A 19,646-nucleotide genomic window follows, 5' to 3' on the forward strand; every position below is an offset into this window, starting at 1 on the left:
TCATACAAATTGCTTTGTTCTCTTATTTGTTAAAAGCATAACCTAGGTAGGCTCATATGCTGATTTATAATCCCTTGAAAGCTGCCTCTTATCTTCATTTTGGCAGCCCTAATAACTTTTTTGTGTAATATTTTTTTCAATGCTTTTTATTAGATACAGTAGTGTTATAATGAATGTAACTGTAAATTGTAATGTATTTTTTATGTGTTTTGTGACACTTATTTGTTTCGCAAAACAGTTAACCAGAGCTCTGATGATGCAGAAAATCATTCTAGCGTAAATTGTGATTAGGCTCACACGTTTGCATTTACTTTTAACTTGCAATACAAGCGCTAAACCCATAGAGCACAAACACCGGCATTAAACCTCTTTTCACTCATGCGTAACCTTTAGCACACCACTCGTAATCTGGCACTACATGTTTTAAAAACATTTAAAATAGTTTTTTTAATGACTAAATTTGCATAGTTTTGCAATCCAGGGACACACTACTTAAAAAGATTCTTGTGCATTATTTATCTTATTGCCTCTGTGTCCAATTAGGGGAATATATAAATGACCTGTACATGTTAAGCAATCACTGTGCAGCATGCAGTAGTGACAGTATTCTGAATTCTATGGAATGCACACCAGTTTCCATGAGGACAGTGGAAAAACTAGAACGTTCATATGTAAAATACTTGACAAATAGGCAAAATAGATCAGGATAAGTACAATGCAAATTTGTTTTCACTATGTAAACATTGTATGGTGAATTAGGTTGTGACTTTAATGTCCCTTTAGGAGTCCATATTTGGTGGTCCCAGTTACCCTTAGACAATTTCCCAAGGGTGATATCCCCAAAACAAAGAGAGGCTCACAGCTGGGGATGAACTCAGCTGTAATAGCTTGTAATAAAGGAAGGTACCTGCCCAGGTATTTTTATTACATCTGTGACGTGTTAAACATTGCTTGCTCGTTTGTCTTTCTGCTATACATAAATCAGAATTCTCATTGTGATTGCTAATCTGACTGCAAAGTCCTGTTTGTAAAACCTTGCTTTCAATGTCTAAGCATAAGTGAGCAATATATCTATTATTAATGGATTATTCTTCTGGAATTTATAAAATTGCCAATTAACATTGTATTTTAAAAGTATGTATTGCTTGTGTTTGTAAAGAATGCATAGTCTTCCTAACATCAAGGCTGCAAGAAACAAAGAATTATCTGCTGCATCTAATACACATCTCATACACAGTGTAAATGTTTACAGTGGTAATGAATATGTTAAGATTAGGAATATATTTATTATTATTTAGTGATACATAACTTAGAGACATTTAATCACAACATCAGTGAAGTATGATAAAGTATTACATTCTACCGAGTCCTTTTGAAAACTAAAGTGGTCTGTTATGAAAAGTTGTAAGTATTTTAATGGGTCACTGAAATATATGCTGTGCGCAATATTGTTATGAGTATTTGTATTTGCTAGAGAAGTAACAGCATTGGCCAGAAGAGGGCAGAGCATGCAGCCAATCGTGCTTTACTACAGCAGTGGATCTGCTGTCATGCTTTCTCTCCCCCTTGTCTAGGGAGTCGTTCTTCCGCTGCACAGAAAGCAGTGCTGCTATTCTGTTTTAAAGAAGCCTGTGGATACTTTTTTCACTCTGGATAACACTATATTTTTGTTTTTTACTTTACATATAAAGTACACAATTTGTTGGATTACATGAGGATACCTGTTACCCCTCTGTTTAGAGGAAAGGTTTAAGTTATGGACATCCAAAACTCACCAAAACCTTGGAAATGGCAAGTAATGTTTTCCTTTTTTCTATGTAGCTGGGGCTGTGTTTCAGGGCAGCGTCAGTATTCTATTGTGGAAGAATCAGAGCCAGGGACTTTTGTAGGAAATGTTGCTCAGGATATGGGAATAAAAGAGATTTCTAAGAGGAGACTGAAGATGGGATCAGGGATAAGCAGACAATATTTTGCTGTTAATGGGGAAAATGGAGATTTGACTGTTAATGAAAAGATAGACAGAGAGTCTCTCTGTGGATCCAGTTCAAGCTGTTTATTACCTATTGAAGTAATTGCTGAAAATCCTTTGGAACTACATCGCTTAGGGATTAATATTCTTGACATAAATGACAATCCTCCTATATTTTCAATGGCTGAGCGTACTATAAGGATCACAGAGTTGTTAGCAAGTCTTGGCACAAGATTTCCCCTTGAAAGTGCACATGATATGGATGTGGGAACCAATAATATTAAACAATATAGACTGGATCCAAATCCCTACTTTACATTGTCTGTGAAAAACCGGAAGGATGGGATGCTAATTCCTGAGTTGGTGCTGGAAAAAATATTAGACAGAGAGGAAATACAAGAGCATCATCTAACCCTGACTGCTATTGATGGAGGTGATCCCCCCAAATCAGGCACTTTACAAATACATGTCATAGTTCTGGATTTAAATGATAACGCACCCACATTTGATAAGGGCTACTTTAAGATCACTTTGCAAGAAAATATTCCACTGAATACTGTTATATTGCAGCTTAATGCCACTGATAAGGATGAAGGTATTAATGGAGAAATAGAATATTTGTTTGATGAACACACTCCAGATTCTATTAAAAAGGTATTTAATTTAAATCAAAACACAGGCGTCATTTCTACTAAGGGACCAATCGATTTTGAAGAATCAAGTGTGTATGAAATATCTATCAGGGCTAAGGACAAGGGAGTATCAGAATTGGAGGGACATTGTGTTATACAGGTGGAGGTTCAAGATGCTAATGATAATCCTCCTGAGATTATTGTAACCTCATTAATGAAGGAAATTCCTGAGGATACAGCAGTTGGAACCGTTGTTGGACTTTTTAGTGTAAAAGATAAGGATTCTGGTACAAATGGGATAGTAAAATTAGAATTATCATCAGATTTACCTTTTAAGTTCAAATCATTAGATGAACATTACTCCTTAGTCACAGATGGGGTTCTTGATAGAGAAAAAATATCTCAATATGTAATTGAGATAATTGCCAGAGATATGGGGTCCCCTCCTTTGCACACACAGCAAATAATTATTTTTAATATTTCAGACATTAATGATAACCACCCTGTTTTTTCACAAGCTGCCTTTAGTGCAAGTGTAACAGAAAATAATGAGCCAGGTCAGTTACTTGTTCAGGTATCTGCTTTTGATCCTGATGAAGGAGGTAACACAACCTTAACCTATTCTATACTTGACAGCCAAGTGGCGGGTTCCCCAATTTCATCATATGTATATATAAACTCAAAAAGTGGTAATATTTACGCACAACGTTCATTTGACTTTGAACAAGTCCAGGTGTTGGAAATCCCAGTACGAGTGGAGGATTCTGGATTACCAAAATTGTTTTCTGAAACTACTGTATTAATCTTCATCTTGGATGTAAATGATAATGCCCCTACTATACTATATCCTGCACATTCCAAGGAATACATTGTCCAGCAGAAAAGTCCAAAGTTTTCTTCTGGTGGATACTTGGTCACAAAAGTGACAGCTGTGGATTCAGACTCTGGACACAATGCATGGTTGTCATATAGGATTATAGAGGCCTCAGATCCATCTTTGTTTCATATAACTGCTCATACAGGAGAGATAAGGACGCTTAGAAATTTAGAAGAAACTGAAAGTTCTGAACAGAGCCTTGTTATTTCAGTCAGTGACAATGGGGAGCCATCTTTATCAGCAACAGTCACTATAATTTTGACATTAGATGATACAGCAGTACATGATAATGCTAAATCTCCTGAACTCTTTAAAAGTTCTGGAAATAATTCTGAGTTAACCATGTATTTAATTATTTCACTGGTGGCTATAAGCTCAGTATCTTTTATTACTTTTATTATATTACTTGTGAAATGTCTCCGAAAGGATAATGGTAATCGTGGATGGTGTTGCGAAAATGAACCTGATTCAAGGAGCTACACACAAAAATATCAACCAACTCTTCATCTAAACACAGATGGAACTCTGAAGTATATGGAAGTGAGGATGGCTCCGACAGAAACACAGGGTCAGTGTTACCAGTCCTGTTTTTCCACAATATCAGATAAAAATGATTTCAACTTCATGAGGCCACTAAATTTTCCCCAGTTGAAAAGCATGGTCAGTGAAACAGAGGTTTTATTTCCTCCAGTGAATGATCCTGGCCAGGTGAGACTGCAAAGATAAAAATATATGCATATATATATTTAACAATATTTTATTCAATTGCTACATATATAATTCATTATTGTACACAAGGCCTACATAACTCTTTGCATATATTACAATAACCATATGTAGTCATTTTATGTGTACACTCACTGTGTGCATGAGGCATTATTGTGGATACAGCACAGTAGCACTTTTAAAAGGGAAATGTTAGTTCAATAATACAATTTAAAAATTCACTAGTGTATTTAATGTTCCTTGGTAACTGTTTAACTCAGCAAATAGATTAAACAAATAGTTATGTTGCCATGCTGGATGAGTTGCTGAGCCTGTCCTGATGAGGAGTTTGCTGGAGGCTGGCAACCACTGATTGGCTGTTATCTGTTATGTCCTGCTCAGGAGCATATTGCATTCTGGATTCTGAGAGTGACTTTATATATGTGTTGAGGAGTAACCATAGTTACCTATGAGCATCCATGCAATTATAAATGTTCTAAAGAATTAGAACTGTTTGTTAAAGAGACATGAAACACAATTTTTAGTTACATGATTCAGATAGCTCATACACTTTTAAAAAAACTTTATAATTTACTTCTATTATTGGTTTTGCTTCATTCTCTTGGTATCCTTTATCGAAGGAGCAGCAATGCACTACTGGAAGATAGCTGAACACATTGGTAAGCCAATGATAACAGTATATATGTGCAGCCACCAATCAGAAGCTAGCTCCTGAGCCTACCTTGGTATGCTTTTCCACAAACAATACAAATAGAGCAAAGCAAATTGGACAATAGAAATAAACTGGAAAGTTGTATATTGTATGCTTATTTAAATCATGAAAGACATTTCGGGGGTTTCATGTCCTTTAATGCAATAACACCATACATTTATTGATATTTAAAGGAAATGATCTGTAATATTTTAATTTATACTTTGAAACCCATGTGGTCTGTTTATGTGAATGGTTTTATTAAGCCTTTGACTATAAACATGGCCTGTGGAAAAACAGCACTCAAAAATAGCTCATATTTCCAGTGTATTCTCATTGGTAATTAGTGATGTTGGAAAACATTATGTGCTGTTAATTGAATATAAAGATAAACTTATTTATTATTACATGGTATGAAAAATACAATTACATGTTTCTCACCAAATTGTAATTTTGTCTTATCTAAAATACACATCATGATACTCTGCTCATTTCTATTTACTATTAGATGAAAACTGGATTTGTCAAAAAAACAACTAATGGAATTGCAATTATCCTTATAATCAATTCCCAGTATTTCATGGTTGCTGCAAACCTGTGACAAGGTTAAAGGGACATAATGCCCGAAATTTTACTTTTATGATTCAGATAGATATAATTTTAAACAACTTTCCAATATACTTTTATTATCAAATTTGCTTTGTTTCTTGGTATCCTTTATTGAAGGAGCAGCAATTCCCTACTATGAGCTAGATGAACACATTATATGAGTCAATAATTAGAGGCATATATGTGTAGCCAACAATGAGTAGCTATCTCCCAGTAGTACATTGCTACTCTCAAGCCTACTTAGGTATGCTTTTTAACAAAGAATACCAAAGAGATCAAAGCAAATTAGATAATTAACTTTTGTTATAAATGTTGCCTGTATGCAATCCTATATGGTTTTTGTTGCAATACGCAATTCAGGACCCACAACATTTAACCCTTTTGCTTTAGCTGCTGTTATATACGTGCCTAAATAAAATGATTATACTATTCCTTTAATGGAGATCAGTTTTCATAAAGACTATGTGAGGGTGGTGTAGTCTAAACAGCTGAATAATGAGGGGAAATGAAAAGAGGCTACACCTAGGTGAAAGTAATCACTGTTTTTGTTGACTCATATTCATGATGTGCTCTTATGTTATGTCTCAAGCAGCTGGTTTGGATTTATAGCTTCAGGTGCCAGTAGTTTTCATTCTTAATTCACCTCATGATTTGTGCAGCAGTGCAGGTGAGTACACGTAAGAGCAGCTCTTTTTCCTTAAAGTGCCATTCTCAGGTAAAATGGAATTTGGATCATTTTAAAAGAACAGTAACCAATTTAGCATGGGCTTCTGCAGATATTTTTCCGAGGAGGTGGGTACAAAATATGCCAAGCAGTGTCAACATGTGCAGAATGAGAGAGCTGCTTATTGCACACATGAGCTGTACATCATTTTATAAATGGTGGATGAATCTAACTCAAAGAGGGAAATTGCCCCTTGCACCACCCAATCCAGCCATTTTATTTATAAACCAAATTATTCAACACAGATTGATACTTTAGTTGCTATAGAGACTTGAAACATTCCAGATTTAGCAGGACCGCCCTGAACTGGGACCTCAGTCCTTCTCCCTTGATTCTATAGCCTCGTGCCTGCCACTTCTACATCAAACCTTATGCATGCTGTTATTTTACTAGGGTTGTCTTCTTAGCCATATTTTCCGACAGTTATGAGTTACACATGCTGCAGGGTTTGCATGGAGGGATGTGAATTGTCCTTTTCGAGCAGTCAGATACAAATGATGTTAAGAGGCACAATACTTGTTCTGTCCTGCACAATGTACACTATATGGCCAAGCAACATGGGCACTTTTGCTACCAACAAGACCCCTTTTACATTGTACCTTAGTCAAATTGTAATTATTTAGATTAAAATAGCTAGCAGTATATATAGATTTTTTAAAGCTGTTTAAAATGAGCCTGAATTTTTTTAAATGGTTGAGATCTCCCCTTTAAATGGTTGAGATATACATTGCAAATATGCAATTTAGGCACAACCATTCCTGTAGAATATTATAAGGGTAAAATGTTCTCACTATTAATTTATTAAAAATATTTAAAAAAAAAAAACAAAACCTTTAGCTGTAATTTATTAATAAAATAATGGGGTTAATCATAATAATTTAGAAAAGTTTCTGTTAGGATTTATCTACAAAAAATCCCCATAGACATTCATTGGGAATTTTGTAGTAAAATTATTAGAAAAAAAACTTTTTCCAAAGGATTGTGATCTATCACATTATTTAATAGCTGGCAGTGAGCATCTTTATAATTCTACAGAATCCTGTGGTTTCTACAAGGGAGGAGCTACAGCTACTATGTTTTAACATGATGGCAGATTTGCAACTTCCACAGCTGGGATGTCACCGTGACACACAATGTAGCCATGTGGCAGCAGCAATGTAGCTTGTAAAACAATGCCGCAGGTGACATTGTCTGCACAAACTCACATACACCCTTGCTTTTAGTCCTGACCATAGAAGTTGTGCTTTTTAAAAATTACATTGTGGTAGATTTACCAATAATTTCCCAGATATTCCCAGATCCTATGCTATTCTATGGAGAACATTTTCTATCCTTCACTGAATGAATTCAATAGATCAACATAGGACAATGGTTTTCAAATCTGTTCTCAGGCCTCCCTAACAGGCCAGATTTTGTGGATATCTAAACTAGAGCACAGGTGAGATAATCAGCTGATTAGTAATCATGGTTATTTTATCTGCTCTCACCCAATATTATCCTGAAAATCTGGCCTGTTAGAGAGGCCTTAGGACAGGTTTAAAAACCAGTGCATAAGGAGGTACAGAGTCTAGATGTGCAGGTGGACAGATGATGGAGAGACTGTCGGGGTCAGGGGCGAAACTACAGGGGGTGCAGAGGTCGCAATTTTTTTTTTTACACAATAAAAAACGTTGACCTGCCACTAGCCTGCACTGATATCATGTGAGTGTGACATGTGTTTATTAGGGTCTCTGACTACAGGGGTTAGTGTTTCTGTTTTACCCATTGGTGTGTATGTGTGTGTATGTATGTATGTGACTGTGTGTGTATTAATGCATGTATGTGTGTGTGGATGTGTGTGTATGTGGAACCAGCAAATTACAGACCTTGTTACTACAGCATGGGGGGGCGGGGGTGAACAGTGTCAGTCTATACAGTACCACTATATACAGTATGGGGGGGGGGGGCTGGACCATGTCACAGACTACTGTGGTCACTTTATAAAGTACTGGGGCAGGTAGGGTCAGGCCAGCCATCTCACCGGCAGATTACAGACTGTGTCACTGACTCACTATATACAGTACTGGTGGGTTAAACAGTGTCACTATATACAGTAATAGGGGGTCAGACCATCTCACAGAATGTGGGCACAGGGTACCTCCTTCTGCAGACATGTAATCTGATTCACATTTGTTTTCTGTGTTAAATGTTTTTTTTTTAAAAAAAAAGATATGTATCAAATTCACTTTTTTTGGGGTAGGAGGGGCCTTCTTAGATTCTTGCACCGGGGCCCTGTTGTTTCTAGTTACGCTTCTGGTTGGGGTTACACACATTTGCCCCATTGTGCAAAAATATAGGGCTATATTAAGTGTTGTATTAATTGCCCAGTGTATTACCAGTAATTTGATTTATGGATAGCTGATAGAAAATTGCTATTATTTACTATTTAAAAATGATCTATTTTCCTGCAACAATTCCAACAACCATTAATTGTGTATACATTTAGAACAGAATGTTTAATACAGACACCAGTTTGTAGTTCAAGATAGCTTTTATATTAGCCTAGCAAATTGGTCAGTGTAATTGGCTAACAGAATTTTGAGAAGGTCTTCTTATGAAATTTCTGTAGATTGACATTAATTATACTAAAGAAGACACCTCTGAGTTTTTAGTGCACAAGTGTCTTTGAGATCATTAGAATCTGCTTTCATTTCACTATACATACTTTTCCTTTTCTATGACTGAGATTATCTTGTTTAAAACAGATATTGTTAGAGATTTTGAAGATGATTTGTGAAACACTCTCTTTTGTTGCCGTACAAAACCTCACGCTTCATGTTGCTGGATTTTTTCCAGCAGAAAATGAACTACGCATTTTAAACAGCAGTGTCTACATACTAACGTGTTCTTATAAACTATGGAAAATTTTATTTTTTCATCATTTAATTATTTTGAAACTTCACTCTTTGTTTTTGATGATGTAAGTAATATATGAAGTAATACAGATGTTTCTAGGTTCAACTAGTTCATATCCTGTTAAAGTACAAAGCAGTTTTTATTAGTTATTGATGGAAATAGAGTTCTGTAATGTTATAGCAATATTTTGTTTACAACTGTAAGAAGGATTGTTTGGGATATAGATGATTTATTTAAACTTACTGCTTTTGGAATCTCATTGTTTATCTCTGTATAGTCAGATAATATTCTTGCGCTGCGATGCAGAAGGTACTTTTGCAAACACGATTATATATTTGATTGCAAGACTGTTCGGTAGAGATGCCTAGCCTAATGTGAAAACTTTAAATAAAATAGCACATTGTTTGCTGCAGTTGTTTTTCAATAGCAAAACTCCTCCCACTCCCTGCCTTCTTTGGAGGAGCCAATAAAGCTTGTGAAGTCTGCAGTGTACACTTCTAATTCTCTAAATTGCAAAACTTACAATCTTTAAAATTCAATTTTAAAAAGGGGCAACATAAATTATGCAAGCACATTGTTCTAATTCATTAGAGAATATAATTTTAAGACTATCAATCCTGCACAGTAAACCCACAGTAGAAGTACTGTGCTCAGAGAACTGCTGGTCCTGAGTGGAAACTGCTATTGATTGGTGCTGGTGGCACAAATCAGATGTGGTTTCCACTAAGAACCAGCAGGGCTCTGCAAATCCCAAGTGGTACTTCTACTATGTGTTTAACCCCGTTGCAGGGGTTAAATACCTAGTGCTCTATTTATCAAGCTGCAAGAGCAGCTTTGGGGCTCTAGTGTTTTAGGCTTATGTGAAATGCTAGTTAAGTAGGAGAGGTCCTAAAATGTGGCAGATTTCAATCATGCTGATCAGATCCGATCGAGATGATTGACAGGGGGGCATTGCAGCAGGTTTTGCAATGTTAAACTGCGAACCTCGTCCACCCGCCAGTTAACAAATGGAGCCCATAGTATTGCTGGGTCTATAGACTTAAAATTACATGCTCTAACAGATTAGAGTATGTAATTTTGTGGCTACTATGTCCCTTTAACCCCTTAAGGACCACAGCACTTTTCCATTTCCTGACCGTTTGGGACCAAGGCTATTTTTATATTTTTGCAGTGTTTGTGTTTAGCTGTAATTTTCCTCTTACTTATTTACTGTACCCACACATATTATATACCGTTTTTCTCGCCAATAAATTGAGTTTTTAAAGATACCATTATTTTCATCATATCTTAAAATTTACTATAAAAAAATTATAAAGTATGAGGAAAAAATAAAAAAAAAAACACTTTTTCTAACTTTGACCCCCAAAATCTGTTACACATCTACAACCACCAAAAACACCCATGCTAAATAGTTTCTAAATTTGGTCCAGAGTTTAGAAATACCCAATGTTTACATGTTCTTTGCTTTTTTTGCAAGTTATAGGGCAATAAATACAAGTAGCACTTTGCTATTTTCAAACCACTTTTTTTCAAAATTTGTTACATTGGGACACTGAATATCCCTTGACATGACTGTATATATTTTTTTAGAAGATAACCCAAAGTATTGATCAAGACCCATTTTGGTATATTTCATGCCACAATTTCACCGCCAAATGCGAACAAATAAAAAAATTGTTCACTTTCTCACACATTTTTTTCACAAACTTTAGGTTTCTCACTAAAATTATTTACATGCAGCTTGTGCAATTATGGCACAAATGGTTGTAAATGCTTCTCTGGGATCCCCTTTGTTTAGAAATAGCAGATTTATATGGCTTTGGCATTGCTTTTTGGTAATTAGAAGGATGCTAAACGCCGCTGTACACCACACGTGTATTATGCCCAGCAGTGAAGGGGTTACTTAGGAAACTTGTAGGGTTAATTTTAGCTTTAGTGTAGTAGACAACCCAAAGTATTGATCTAGGCCCATTTTGGTATATTCCTTGGCACCATTTCACCGCCAAATACGGTTAAATAAAAAAAAAAAAAAAATCACAATTTTAGGTTTTCACTGAAATTATTTACAAAAAGCTTATGCAATTATGGCACAAATGGTTGTAAATGCTTCTCTGGGATCCCCTTTGTTCAGAAATTGCAGACTTATATGGCTTTGGCGTTGCTTTTTGGTAATTAGAAGGCCACTAAATGCTACTGCACACCACACGTGTATTATGCCCAGCAGTGAACGGGTTAATAAGGGATCTTGTAGGGAGCTTGTAGGGTTAATTGTAGCTTTAGTGTAGTGTAGTAGACAACCCAGAGTATTGATCTAGGCCCATTTTGGTATATGTCATGCCACACTTTTTCACAAACTTTAGGTTTCTCACTGAAATTATTTACAAACAGCTGTGCAATTATGGCACAAATGGTTGTAAATGCTTCTCTGGGATCCCCTTTGTTCAGAAATAGCAGACATATATGGCTTTGGCGTTGCTTTTTGGCTATTAGAAGGACGCTAAATGCTGCTGCGCACCACACTTGTATTATGCCCAGCAGTGAAGATGTTAATTAGGTAGCTTGTAGGGAGCTTGCAGGGTTAATTTTAGATTTAGTTTAGAGATCAGCCTCCCACCTGAAACATTCCACTCCCTGATCCCTCCCAAACAGCTCTCTTCCCTCCTCGACCCCACAATTGTCCCCGCCATCTTAAGTACTGGCAGAAAGTCTGCCAGTACTAAAATATTTTTTTTTTTTTTTTAAATATCTATTCTGCTGTGTAGGATTCCCCCTTCACCCCCAACCTCCCTGATCCCCCAACAGCTCTCTAACCCTCCGCCTCTACCTTATAGCGCGCCATCTTTGCCACAAATAATGTTTACTTTTTATTTCTTTCTGTAGTGTAGCTGCCCCCTCTCTATAGCCAGTCCCCAACCCCCTCCCCGATCACTTAGATAACCCCCTCCCTCCTCTCTCTCACCTTACCCTTAGCTACATATACTGTGTCAGTGTAACTTCCCCCCGCTCCCAACCCCCGCGCGCGCGTGTCTGTGAGTCCCCCTGTGCACATGCGCGCCCGCCCCCGCATAGGATCCCATCCCCCGCCCACCCGCATCCCACATCGGCTCCCACCTACCAACGATCATGGCTGTCGGTGTCCGATGCAGAGAGGGCCACAGAGTGGCTCTCTTTGCATCGGATGCCTAAAAAACGTTATTGCAGGATGCCTCAATATCGAGGCATCACTGCAATAACATGAAAGCGGCTGGATGCGATCAGGATTGCTTCCACCGCTTTCAAACACCAACGACGTACAGGGTAGGTCCTTCGTCGTTAAGGACATTTTTTTGTAGGACGTACCCTGTACGTCGTTGGTCCTTAAGGGGTTAAACATTATATAACACAATCTCAATTAAGTTTAATGTCCCTATTTCTTGGACCCACACTCTAAATAGTAGTTGATTATCAAATTGAAAAACAGTAATTTCATTTTTTTTGTTTGCATATCACAATGTTTTACTAAGCATTAACAAATTAGTAAGCCATTGTGGATAATATTAATATACTGTTTTATGCTGTATAATTCTCTTTGATGTTCAGATATGCATCAAAAATAACATGAAAATGAAACATTTAATAAAACCAACGAGCCACCATTATAGAAAAAGAATCCATTGAGATAAACTCTGTAAACAAAAACAAAGTTATTTTCAGAGATTAATGGCTAGAGTCTGTTCTTTATCCTCCTCGTGTTCCATCTGGCTTTATGGTAGTATTATCCTGCTCTGCTTAGCAACTGACACAGACTGTAAGAGCACAGGTGTGTGCCTATAAATATACACAATAGTCTTTATATTGCCAGTCAGCCTGAATCCCTACTGATCATATTAATAAACGGCTATTTCCAGTTGCTCTAAAAATTAACATGATAGTTTAGAAATAGAGGAAACCAGATTTGTTATAAGCTGTGATATGTGAATAAATGTACACAAAATGTGAAAAAGAGGATATGTAGTATCAGTTCTGTAAATGGGGAGGGGGGTCCTGGTCCAATAACTTTAAATGAATTGGTGCTAATAAGACAATAAGGTTTCTGCAAAGTTAAAGGGACACTCAAGTCAAAATAAACTTTTATGATTGAGATAGAACACGCAGTTTAAAAACACTTTCCAATTTACTTCCATTATTACATTTTGCACATTCTTTTTATATTCACCCTTTCTGGGGAACTAGATCCTACTGAGCATGTGCAAAAGCTCACAGAGTAAACGTATACTAGTCTGTGATTGGCTGATGTTGGCCACATGGTACACGGGGCCGAAAAATGGGAGAAAAAATTAATTTGTCAGAAAAAAATCTACTGCTTATTTGAAATTTAGAGTAGGTGTTAAATCATTGCATTTTTATTATGCACTTTTTAATTATGCAATCCTACTGCATTAAGTGGTCCTTTAAATGTTTAGGAGTAGAACGTGGTACAAATGGGGTCATCATTTTCTACTGCTTTTATATAATTTCACATTTTCTCCAGCTTTACTTTCTCCTTGTCCTATAGAGCTATATAAGACTATATGAAAAAAAGTAACTACACTGTATAGCTATGGATCTTCCCACCAATAGAGGTTGTAAAGAAAACTTGTAATCTACAAATAAACCTAAAAAGTTGCCAAAATTTATTCTAGAAATGGTGTAAATGTGGCTAAATGTTGTTAAAATAGAGATACATCAGCATAGTTTCTGCTGCAGTAGACATGAAACCCAACATTTTTCTTTTATAATTCAGAAAGAGAATACAATTTTAAATGTTTTCATTTTACCTCTATTCTCAAATCTGCTTTGTTCTCATGTTATCCTTTGTTGAAGAGACATCTAGATAGCGTGCACATGTCTGAAGCAGTACATGACAGAAAATAGTGCTGCCATCTAGTGCTCTTGCTAATGTATAACGTGCTTGAAAAACTGCTGACATATGGTGCTGCAGACACGTGCACACTCCTGAACTTACATCCCTGCTTTTCAACAAAGGATAAAAACAATACAAAGAACATTTGATAATGGAAGTAAATTGTAAAATGGTTCTATCTTTGGGCCTGATATTCAAAACCTTGCTGGCATGGAGAGAAATCACACAAAATCTTTGGGATATTTTTTGTATTATGATGTAGGAGCCTCTGTTTCACCTAAAGAACACTACATAGCAACATAAACATCTCTTAATATAAAATTTGTGTTTCTACATTTTTTAAGGGCCTCGCCGCACCAATAAGACTTCTTAGAATATCTCGCCAGAGTGGGGAGGTTTTGAAAGTCAGGCCCTGGGCCTCGCCGCACCAACAAGACTTCTTAGAATATCTCGCTAGAGTGGGGAGGTTTTTAAAGTCAGGCCCTGGGCCTCGCCGCACCAACAAGACTTCTTAGAATATCTTGCTAGAGTGGGGAGGTTTTGAAAGTCAGGCCCTGTGTGTTTAACCACTGCAATGAATAGCTCCTGTTTGTGAGCCACAATCAATACAGCTCCTGATTAGGAGAAAGATGGTGATCAGCAGCTACATGATACAGCTGTTGGTGGCTGGTTGTGTTCTGTCCGGGAGCCCCACTCTTTGTGGAGGCACCGACCCTCTGGAACACACTTCCTCATGCTATCAGACTTTACCCTAACCTCTCCTCCATTAAACACTCCCCAAAGATCTTTTTGTTCCGGGAAGCCATTTACCCAAATGAGCAACAAATGTATTCCACTTGCCTAATAGTTGCCCTCATCTAACTCTGCACTAACATTATTCTCACCTTTGCAGTCCCCACCTCCTGTTTCTCACCTTCTTACCCATCAAGCTTGTAAGTTCCAACGGGAATAGGTCCCTCAATTCCCACTGTGTTTGTTAAATTTTGTTTGGTGTCTTATATTGTATTGTATCACCGTTGTACTTTTATCTTTGTACCCATGGACAGGACTGTGGAATCTGTTGGTGCTTTATTAATAAAGAATAATATAATATCTAGTGAGTTATATTAAACATTAGGGTTGCCAGATATCTAGTATTTAACTGGACAGTACTGTTTTTCAACAGGTTGTCCAGTAAAATATTCACAAAGATACTGGACACGTTTTGTTATGTACATAAGTGTTAAATGTAAAATGTCTATGTCTCAATGTGCTACAGATATGGAGCAGAAAGTAGTAAAGGGCAGTCATGGGATTAAAATCTCTACAGTTTACATGCATTAATGGCAACCAAAGAAGAGGTCGAATTCTTGATTTGTATGCCATCTTCAAATTGTCCAGTATTTTTGTGGAGGACAGCTGGTAACCCTAGACAAACATACCTTTGTTGTGTTTAAAAGATTCTTCTTTTTTGATACCCACTTCTGTGATCATAAAAACTTTTATTGAATGAGCCCTACCTGCACTGCACTGCACTTAACAAATTTAATTTAAATGGATATTAAAGGGACACTAATCCCAAAAATGTTATTTCATGATTCAAGTAGAGAATGCAATTTATAACAACATTCCAATTTACTTCTATTATCTAATTTGCTTCTTTCTTTAGATATCCTTTGTTGAAGAAATAGCTATGCACATTGGTGAGCCAATCACACGAGGCATCTATGTGCAGCAACCAATCAGCAGCTACTGAGTCTATCTAGAAATTTTGTTTTCAGCAAAGTATATCAAGAGAATGAAGCAAATTAGATAATAGAAGTAAATTAGAAAGTTGTTTAAAATTGCATGCTTTTTCTAAATCATTAAAGAAAAAATTTGCGTTTCATGTCCCTTTAAAACCAATTTTTTTATTTTCGTAATTCAGAAAGAGAATGCAATTTTAATTTTAAACAACTTTCTAATTTACTTCTATTATCAATTTTTCTTCATTATCTTTGTATCTTTTGTTGATAAGCAGGGGCGTAAGCTTAGGAGCCTACCCATTTCTGTAACATGTTCATTTGCAAGAGCACTAGATGGCAGCATTATTTCCTGCAATGTAAATGCATACCCGGGTATCTCTTCAACACAGAATATCATGGAAACAAAGTACATTTGACAATAGAAGTAAATTGGAAACTTTTTTAAATGGTATGCTCTGTCTGAATCACAAAAGAAAGAAATTTTGAGTTTCATATCCCTTTAAATTGATTATTTTGCATTTTGCTTTAAAAGGATAAAATGCTGTTGATGAATTGTGTCTATGGTGTAGTTTTCAAAACAAAGGGTAACTGTAGGTATGCTACTCGTAGTAGATCATAAGGTCAGTGAAATGTCCTAGTTTCTTTGAAGCCTGCAGTAACGATAAGGACTTAGTTAAAAAGGTCAAAATATATATCTTGCATACCAGTTGTGTTTTAAGTAAAAAAAAAGATGGTTTACTTGAGTAAGTCTTAATTTGGCACAAGAATATTGAAACTTTCAGGTTGCACCATGGAGCAAGTAGCAGGTAGGGAGACTGATTGGGGTGGTACAACTTCAAACCATATCCCAGATGCCCGAAGGAGAGCTCAATGAGGACAGAAACATCCCAGAAGGGCATTATGACCTCTGGTATCATGATTTTCTAGTGGATTAATACTACCAATAGTAATAGTACCAATACTTTAACCTTGACCTATTGATAGGGTGACCATATTGGCGCTTTAAAAAGGGACGCATATGAAAAATACATATGTCAGGGTTTTCCCTGACATATTTTTTTTTCATATGTGTCTCTTTTTTAAAGCGGCAATATGGTCACCCTGCCTATTGAAAACATATACTGGCATGTTTTAAGTAAAATTTGGTAGTAATTTACAAATAAACTAATGATAATTTATAGGCTGTTTACATTACATTTTATAATGTTTTGCAGTTCACATGCTAAGAAACAAAAATATTTCCTGGTTGTGTATAAAAATAAATAGTTGTTCAGAACACATTTTTTTAAATATGAAAAATGAACACAACTTAAAGGGACAGTTCACACCAGAATGTTTGTTGTTTAAAAAGGTAGATAATGCCTTTATTATCCATTCCCCAATTTTGCATAACCAATACAGTTATAATAATATACTTTTTACCTCTGTGATTACCTTGTATGTATGCCTCTGCAAACTGCCCCCTTATTTCAGTTCTTTTGACAGACTTGCATTTTTAGCCAATCAGTGCTGACTCCTAGGAGCTTCATGTGCCAAAGCTTAATGTTATCTATATGAAACACATGAACTAACGACCTCTAGTGGTGAAAACTGTCAAAATGCTTTCAGATTAGAGGCAGTCTTCAAGGTCTAAGAAATTAGCACATGAACCTCCTAGATTTAGCTTTCAACTAAGAATACAAAGAGAACAAAGCAAAAGTGGTAATAAAAGTACATTGGAAAGTTGTTTAAAATTACATGCCATATTTAAGACTTTTTTGACTTTACTGTCCCTTTAAATTAAACATCACAATGCTCATTTATGATTCCAAAAATGAAATAATTCAAAATTATAACAAATTGTTAATTGCACTTACTATGAATTAGTATTACTATTTAATAAAAACAATCTGTAAGTTAGGTTTTACAAATTGTTGCAAATTGCCCATAGCAGCAGCTTTGCAGGTTAAAAAAGTTGCTTTTATTGTCACTTGGGAGAAAGTAAAAATGTTAGCAAGGGTGTTTCCTGATCTTTTAAAATAAATCAGATAAGTCATGTTTCATTTCAAAATATTCCGCCTGGTTCCAAGAAGTGAATGTGAAATTATTTTGATCTTAACTGGTTTGATGTGTATGACATTCCTGTCATGTAGGGGGGTCCCTGATCGGAAGCTGTTTTTGTCGACCCCCACACTACAGACCTTGGTTCATTGGTGCCCTAGTTGGTGGCACTCTCAAGCCTTCAATGGGAGTGCCAGTAATGTCGCCACATACATGTGGTAAAGTCACAAAGGAGCAGGGTTAGGGTAGTTTTTAATGGGAAAGGGACCTTTAGTGGCACAAAAAAAAATCTGAAATGTTTATTGACCCAATAAAGTTTTTTTTCATAGTATACAAGTGATCACATTGCAAAATGTGCTTTTGTGTCTAATCTGGCACAAAAGGGACCCTCTAGTTATTATTACAAACCCCCGAAACCCTCTATGACCCCCTGTTACAAATGTGGATACCTTTGATACAATTTAGTAAGGTGATCACCACTTATTTAATTTACTAAAATCTTAGCAAAAATATACATATATATTTTCAACATTTTTTTGTTGCATCCTTGCATGAAATTAAATATAAATATAATAATGTTTTCATTTCTGAATCTACTGGGCCTGCTGAACGCAACCATATATAATTTGTGTGAGTCAATCACTTAATTATATGTTTAAATTTTAGCAGCAAAAACTTAAAATCAGCTTAGCACAGCAGTGTAAAAAGGCTTAGCTGCAAAGTGGTTAAATGTGTCTAAGCAAAATTAAAAATGATTTCTGAGTTTAGTCAAGTCTTTGGGACTGGATTATTGACCACCATTTAGAGGCTGATTACACTCCCTGCCTCTCTCTGGAAAGAAGCAGGGGTGAGAACTCAAGATGAAACAAAATGTATTTAGTGTATAAGCTGAGAAGTTGTATTGTTCATTCTGGAGGTAATCATAATTATATGAATGGACACTTTCCTTACCATCTCCCTTGGGGCAGAAAGGTTTATTTTGTTACCAGTGTAGGAACAGGATGTCAGTTTATTTGTCTCCTTAATAATCAATTATTTATTTTTGCCTTTGTGTAATATGTGAACTATTAATTTTATTATAATTGTTTATTTTTAAAGCACTGTCATATCCCTTAGTATTGTGTGTTATTAACGAGGCAGCTGCAATAACCCATAATGAAATATAACATTCTGTTTGTATATAGATTTTTGACAACTGTTTTTTGAGGGTTTTAATCAGTTAGGAGTGACTATAAACTCTCCATTAAATTGTCTTAATAATGGTAACAGATAGAGATATAAATTGTTGGTGGTGAGAAAATGGGGACTTTTGGAGTTCTAGTGTAGACTAACAGGTTGAATTGTTGACGACTTGTACCGACTGTTGTTGACTTGTGTGTAGTGTCTGTTTCAGATGCAGCAGGTTCATACTTGTTAGGACCTTTTGCTAGCAGTGTCTAAAAAGAATAATCTGTTCTAGTGCTTTGCTTTATTCCAAACCCATGATTGTTGTATGACCAATCTACCTATTTATACTGCTGTGTTTAAAGAGCTGATGATTTATTTAAAAAATTAAGGGAACATCTATTAACAAGACAAGTGTAACCTATGTCTTGCTGTTAAAAGGTCAGAATTTATCATCAATCTGCTAGATGACTGTGATTTAGATACTGCTAGGTCTGCAGGAGGTTTTCTGGTTGGGCAAGGAAACCCTGGATCGATGAACTTACCAAGCTCTTTGTTGTGCTGGATGCAAGCGATGTTCATTGCTCTTTGATTATATTCCCTTGAGACTTCTGAACTATTATCCATTCCCTGGTGTTCTGGATTGTCAGAGGTTTCACTGGACATACTAACTTTTAAAGTCCTGTGGAACTGTACTCTGAAGTACTTCAGGA

The 19,646-nt window shown here is 36.1% G+C and overlaps 1 protein-coding gene across 1 annotated transcript; it reads left to right on the plus strand.

Moving 5' to 3' along the window:
* The first annotated feature begins 1,583 nt into the window (after nt 1-1,583).
* LOC128664833 (protocadherin gamma-C5-like) lies at nt 1,584-4,204 on the plus strand. The gene has a single exon (XM_053719635.1). The coding sequence runs from the start codon at nt 1,757-1,759 to the stop codon at nt 4,202-4,204; it is 2,448 nt and encodes an 815-aa protein (XP_053575610.1). The 5' UTR covers nt 1,584-1,756.
* Nucleotides 4,205-19,646: the final 15,442 nt, after the last annotated feature.

Source organism: Bombina bombina, chromosome 6 (genome assembly GCF_027579735.1).
Source record: "Bombina bombina isolate aBomBom1 chromosome 6, aBomBom1.pri, whole genome shotgun sequence".
Lineage (NCBI taxonomy): Eukaryota > Metazoa > Chordata > Amphibia > Anura > Bombinatoridae > Bombina > Bombina bombina.